General features: G+C 53.2%; 1 protein-coding gene across 1 annotated transcript in view; it reads left to right on the top strand.

Moving 5' to 3' along the window:
• Mrps18b (mitochondrial ribosomal protein S18B) overlaps positions 1 to 5,417 on the top strand; it is a 9,264-nt gene extending 3,847 nt beyond the window's left edge. Inside the window, exons 3-7 of the mRNA XM_004624509.2 lie at positions 265 to 362; positions 477 to 545; positions 3,130 to 3,196; positions 4,557 to 4,616; positions 4,961 to 5,417. Of these exons, the coding sequence (XP_004624566.1) occupies positions 265 to 362; positions 477 to 545; positions 3,130 to 3,196; positions 4,557 to 4,616; positions 4,961 to 5,244 (578 nt within the window). The 3' untranslated portion in view covers positions 5,245 to 5,417. The remainder of the gene's footprint in view (positions 1 to 264; positions 363 to 476; positions 546 to 3,129; positions 3,197 to 4,556; positions 4,617 to 4,960) is intronic.
• Positions 5,418 to 6,303: the final 886 nt, after the last annotated feature.

Below are 6,303 nucleotides of genomic sequence, written 5' to 3'. Positions count from 1 at the left end.
GCTGGCTGGCATGTGGTGCTGGGGGATTGAACCGCGGTCCCTGTGCTTTGCTAAGCTTGTTCTAAGTACGTGCTTTAGACCACTGAGCCATTTCACCAGCCCCTCTTTTTTTTTTTTTTTTTGGCAGAACTGGGGATTGAACTGAGACCCTTGCACTTGAAGCGCTTATTCTACTGAGCCATCTCTCTGGCCCCAACATTTTATCTAATTCAGCTTCCTAACACCCCCCTCACCCCCCGCAACTTACCTGGCTGTTTGTTTCAGAATACCAGAGCCGATACGGCTCTCGCCCCATCTGGGCTGACTACCGCCGCAACCACAAAGGTGGTATCCCGCCGCAGCAGACCCGGAGGACATGCATTGTGAGTTCCTGAGTGCAGCATGCGGAGCGGGATCGGGAGAGGCCATTGGGAGGGGAGCAAAGTCACTTGACAAGGTATGGAACATCTCCAGCTACCAGCTTCTGTTTTCTGCAGCGCAAGCATAAAGTTGCTGGGAATCCTTGCCCCATCTGCCGGGATCACAAGTTGCATGTGGACTTCAGGGTAAGGAGCATCTCTTACCTAGAATAAGGGCGGGGAGCCTGGCGCTAGACCACTTGGAGAGACCTGCTTCTGGGTCGGTGTTTTGTACATAGCACAGCAGCTCCCTCCATGTGATTGACTGATTGACTGATCGACTGATTGATTGATTGATTGATTGATTGATTGATTGAGGTACCAGGGACCTTGTGCCTGCCAGGCAGGCACTTAAGCCACTGAGCTGTCTCCCTGGTCCCATGCAATCTATTTAAAGTCAGCCCCGGAGACAAGGGTTCATAGCAAAAGGAAAAACAAAAAGGTTTACCCTGTGAGGTATATAGTTGACAGGCTAAAAAAAAGTCATTTGTTTTTCGTCTTTTTAAGACAAGGTTTCACTGTGCAGTTCAGGCTGCTCCTGCACTGGCAATCCTACTCCCGTAGCCTCCTCAGCACTGCTGGGATCACAGGCGTGCACTGCCATGCCCAGCCAAAATGCCTGTTTTCATGGAAGAACAGTGCCCAAAGATGAATTTCTGTTCAATTGTTAGCAAGTGAATCGCTCTGCTTTTTCTTGTAGTTTTCTTTTTCACTGTTGGGCCTGCTGGGCATGCAGAGCCCTGCTAAATATACTGGCCTGTTGTACTTCTGTGGTTTTATTTCCTGGTCACGTCTTCTGGGTGTTTTAGGTTTTAAGTCTGGAGAGGATAGATGCCAACTCCTGCTTGGCAACCTGTGGAACAGGAGTAGGGAGGGTGGCTGAAGGGAGAGGGCCAGACACTCTTCAGGCAAAAGGCGAAGTTCTTTATTCTCAGAGTTTTTATACAGTCACATACGAGGTTACATGAGGTAAAGCTAGTATAATTTAAACTCAGAATTTTTCTTGCTACAAATACCAGGCGTTCTTGTTTTATACTGAGACCTCGGGAAAGAATCAAGGCCGAGTTCTTGGTAGATCTCCCAGTCATGGCATATTCTTGGAGGTCATGGAAGGGCCATGTTCCCAGCTACAGGGAGCAGTTCGGGGGTGTCCCCACCCTTGCCTTAAGGCAGGCAGGGCCACCCCTCCTGCTTTCCCCGCTGGTGACACTGTTCCCCACAGAGAAGAAGCTAACAGACTCTTTAATTATTATTATTATTTATTTATTTATTTATTTTTGCGGTACTGGTGGATTGAACTCAGGTTCCTGCACTTGTCAGGCAGGCACTTATGCTATTATTGAGCTATCTTCCCGGCCTCAGACTTTTTTTTTTTTTTTTTTTTTTTTTTTTTTTTTTTTTTTTTTTTTTTTGTGTGTGTGTGTGTGTGTGTGTGTGTGTGTGTGTGTGTGTGGCCAGCTCAGCCCACCAGGGGGCGGGGCTGGCTGGCATGTGGTGCTGGGGGATTGAACCGCAGTCCCTGTGCTTTGCCAAGCTTGTTCTAAGTAGGTGCTTTAGACCACTGAGCCATCTCACCAGCCCGGCCTCAGACTTTTTATTTGTTTTTTAACAGACTTTTTAAAAAAGGCTTTAATGGTGTGGAGGATGGGACTTACTCTTCAAATTGAAGGCATTTTATAAAAAATGAGAATGTTGTTCTGAGCTGGCAGTGAGAATTAGTGAAAACTGTGCTGAGCACTGCGGGCGGGGAAGACCCGTGTGCACCAGTCCGGGGAGAGGGTGTGTGCAGCCCTCACAGCCCTTCCTTCGGACACAGCTCACGGGCCCGCGGATGCATCCCTGGCCTTGGCTGTGTAGTGTCTTAGAAGCAGTATAGCCGAGTGCACAGCTAGAGCGATTACAGTGGAGCAGCACGGATGCCGCATGCCACTCCATAGACACACCTGCTCTTCCCGGAACTCTTGCTTCCTGTGGCTGATGTGTTAGCTGAGAGTCATTCTGTGATCGCATGGACGTGCAACCTTCTCAGCGCCCTGCAAGACAGCTCAGCAGACTAGGTGCCTACTCAGGCAAGTGCAGGAATCGGGAGGTGGAGCTACCACAAGCTGTGCCAGCCCTACCCCGTCCCTGGGTGCGCTGAGCAGACCCTGGAGACCAGGTGTGGTGGCATCCGCCTGCAATCCCAGTGCTGGGGAGGCTGAAAACAGGAGGATCACTACGAGTTGGAGCTGTAGTATTTGGACACTGTACCAAATACATTTTTAAAAGAGTAAAAAAGGGTCAGCGAGATGGCTCAGTGGAATAAGCACTGCCCTGGCAAGCGCAAGGACCTGAGTTCAATCCCCAGTTCAGAAAAAAAAAAAAAAAAAGTAAAAAAGGAGCGGGTGAGATAGTTCAGTGGACTAAAATCCTGCTTAGGAAAACACAGCCATTGCAATTTGATCCCCAACCGCCACATGCTGCACCAGCCCTGCCCCTGGGTTGGGCTGAGCCAGCCACAAAAAAACCCCTCACATTCTCAGCGGGTGCATACAAGATTTTAGTCACACACCTAGTTTGGAGCAGTGGCTGACGGCCCGTGAATTGGTGGTCTGGGCCTCAGGGGTGGTGCAGATGCAGGGAGAACTACCCTGGGAAGGGTGTGTGGGCGAGGGGATCGCGCGGGTCTGGCTGCAGAGGCCCGGGTGCCCAGCAGCCTCTTCTTGTGTTGCTCCACTACTCTCTTCCACAGAACGTGAAGCTCTTGGAACAGTTTGTCTGTGCCCACACGGGCATCATCTTCCATGCTCCATACACAGGTATGCCCCACATGTCCTTGTCACTCCCCTGTCACTCCCTGTGCAAGTCACTGCTCACGGGTGTTTGGTGGGTGGCCTACGAAGTCTGGATGAATGTTCTTGAAATCTCAGGGGAGGTACTCATGCTAGAGCTGTTATGTGTGTGGGAAAAGATACAGACAAGCCCCTCTGTGAGCAGGGTCAGTGATGCTGGGGGTGGCGCACGCTGTGACCCCAGCACTGGGGAGGCCGGGTCCGGAGGATTGCCGTGAGTTGGAGGCCAGCCTGGGCTATGCAGTGACTGGACTAGTGAGACCCTCTCACAAATAGGGCACCAGCAGCAGTTTGTTCTTTCACGGTCTACAACTGCTCCCGGTGACATTGCCAAGCTTTGTAACACCTGCCTATGTTTTTCTCTACAGAAAAATTTTGCTAGCACCTGCTCTCAGGCAAGATAAACTTGCATGTCCATACTCTGTGTCCTGTCCCTGGCGCAGCAACATGGTCAGGGTTTTATTGTGCTGTGGAACACGAAGGCACAGCTGCCTGAGCTCAGCTTCCCAGGGTGGAAGCCGTTCCTTCCGGGAGCTGTCTCAGGACTGCCCACCTTGACCTTTGTCACTCTTGCCTGTGATGATGTTCTGCCCCCTCCCCCCATTTTTTTGTACTGGCAATAGAACTCAGGACCTTGTATTTGCCAGGCAGGTGCTGTGCCACTGAGCTACGTCCCGGCTTCTTTTTGGTCTTTCGAGACGGTCTGTGTAGCCCAGGCTGACCTTGAATTTGTGGCACTCTTCCTGCCTGTCTCCTGAATGTAGGGATTATAGGTGTGCACCATCATGACCTGCTCTGCCCCCTTTCTCTTTTATTTCTTTATTTTTTTTTTTTATTATTTATTTATTTGTGGGGGGGGGCAGCTCAGCCCACCAGGGGGCTGCGCTGGCTGGCATGTGGTGCTGGGGGATTGAACTGCGGTCCCTGTGCTTTGCTAAGCTTGTTCTAAGTAGGTGCTTTAGACCACTGAGCCATCTCATCAGCCCCTAAACTTTTACTTTTTTTTTTTTTGGCAGAACCGGGGATTGAACTCAGGCCCTCGCGCTTGCCAGGAAAGCGCTTATTCCACTGAGCCATCTCCCTGGCCCCTCTGCCCCCTTTCTTAAAGCCTTTGCCATTATATGGTTTTTCTGTAGTGGCTAAGGGCCCAAGTCCTGATTCTGTCTCCCAGAAGCAGGGGACAGCTCTTTAGGCCGAGGAGGTAGTCGAGCCTGGGGAAATGGTCTTCAGGAAAGCAGGGCACACCACATCCACCCTGACATCACGTAAGATCAGCTGAACTCATGAGTCACTGCGCCTTAGCAGCGTGCCCTGGCTCTCTCCACAGGGGTCTGCATGAAGCAGCACAAGAAGTTGACTGAGGCCATTCAGAAAGCCAGGGAGCATGGTAGGTGGCGGGCAGTGTGGGAGAGGGCGATTTTCTCTCGCACAGGAAGGGTCTGCGGCCCAGGTGGGATTTAGCTCATAGGCGCCCTCTCCCTGAGAATGTGCACACCCTTGTGCTTTCCGAAAACACCGTGTTCTTCCCAAGATCTCTTCACACTTCAGTGCCCTGTCCCCTCTGCTGAATCTGTTGTCATGTTCCTGTCTCTTTGTAAAATTCTTCTTCCCCTGCCTTGTTTGCAACACGAGGTCCCAGTGCCCTACAAGTTCCTAGGAAGATCTTCGTGTCCATTTCTGGGTTGGCTCCGTGACCCCTCCTCACTGATCCTGTGTTTTCCCCAATCTCAGGGCTCCTCAGTTACCACATTCCCCAGGTGGAGCCCCGGGACCTGGACTTCAGCACGTCACATGGAGCTGTGAGTGTCACTCCGCCAGCCCCCACCCTGCTTTCAGGTGATCCTTGGTACCCCTGGTACAGCTGGAAGCAGCCACCAGAAAGAGAACTGTCGCGGCTTCGCCGGCTCTACCAGGGCCATCTTCGAGAAGAGAGTGGGCCCCCGCCTGAGTCCATGCCCGAGGAGCCCCCCATGGTGCCAGCTGAGCAGAGCTGCCCGAGTGCTCCTGCGCCGTAGGGCTGGGACACCGGGCAGTGGCCCACAGCAGGCCCTGGGGAGCCCTGTGGAAGGGAAACTGTCTGGATGAGGGAGGTCAGGGCATGTGTGTGCGTTGTGAGCAGATGCTCTTACCGTCCTGCTGTTGGGACTTCTGCCAACTCAGTATTTCCGTAATAAAGTTGTGTCCTCCATCTCCGGCCTGCTTTGCACAGGGTTTCCATGAACGTCTGTCTGAAGGCAGGCTGTTCAGGGTCTCTCTACTAGATCGGACTCCTAGTGATCTGCCTGTTTGCAGCCTCCCAAGAGCTGGGATTACAGGTGCACACCACGCCGCCGCCGTCTCAATAGCTGGGTCAGGGCTGGTGAGATGGCTCAGTGGTCTAAAGCACCTACTTAAAACAAGCTCAGCAAAGCACTGGGACCGCGGTTCAATCCCCCAGCACCACATGCCAGCCAGCCCCGACCCCTGGTGGGCTGAGCTGGCCACACACACACACAAATAAATAAAAATTTAAAAAAAAAAGCTGGCTCAGCGCCCCCCCCCCCCCAACTTCTGGCTCCTGCACCTGCTTGCAGGCGCTGTAATCCGCTGATGTATTTGGCCAGCCCAAAATAAGATTTACTGTACGTGTTTGTTGTGCTGGAGAGAGCCCAGAGCCTGCCTTCACACTACATCCCTGGTCCCTTTATTTAGGTGGAACCGGGGATTGAGCTCAAGCCCTTGCGCTTGCCAGGGAAGCACTTACTCCACTGAGCCATCTCCCCGGCCGCTTTTAAGTTTTAGACAAGATCTTGCAAAGTAGCCAGGCTAGATTTGGGTTTGGGATTCTTCATCCTGGCCTCACAGAGCGCTAGGATTAGGGGCACGTGCGTCCGTCCTTCAGGGCTCGTGTGCGAGCTTGGCTTCCCACGCTGGGCGCCCCGAAGGCCTCGCCCTGCGCCGGAAGCGGGTATGCTGGCCCGGAAGGGGGCGGGCCCCCGGCCGTTCTGGCCCAGGGGTCGTCGCGGGCGCCCTTTGCGGCTGGTCTCGACGCTGCTGGCGCAGGCCCGGCGCCCGGGCAGCGTGGGGGCCGCCGG

This window comes from Octodon degus, unplaced genomic scaffold (genome assembly GCF_000260255.1).
Source record: "Octodon degus isolate 3935 unplaced genomic scaffold, OctDeg1.0 scaffold00005, whole genome shotgun sequence".
NCBI lineage: Eukaryota > Metazoa > Chordata > Mammalia > Rodentia > Octodontidae > Octodon > Octodon degus.
This window is presented reverse-complemented; position numbering and strand designations above follow the sequence as displayed.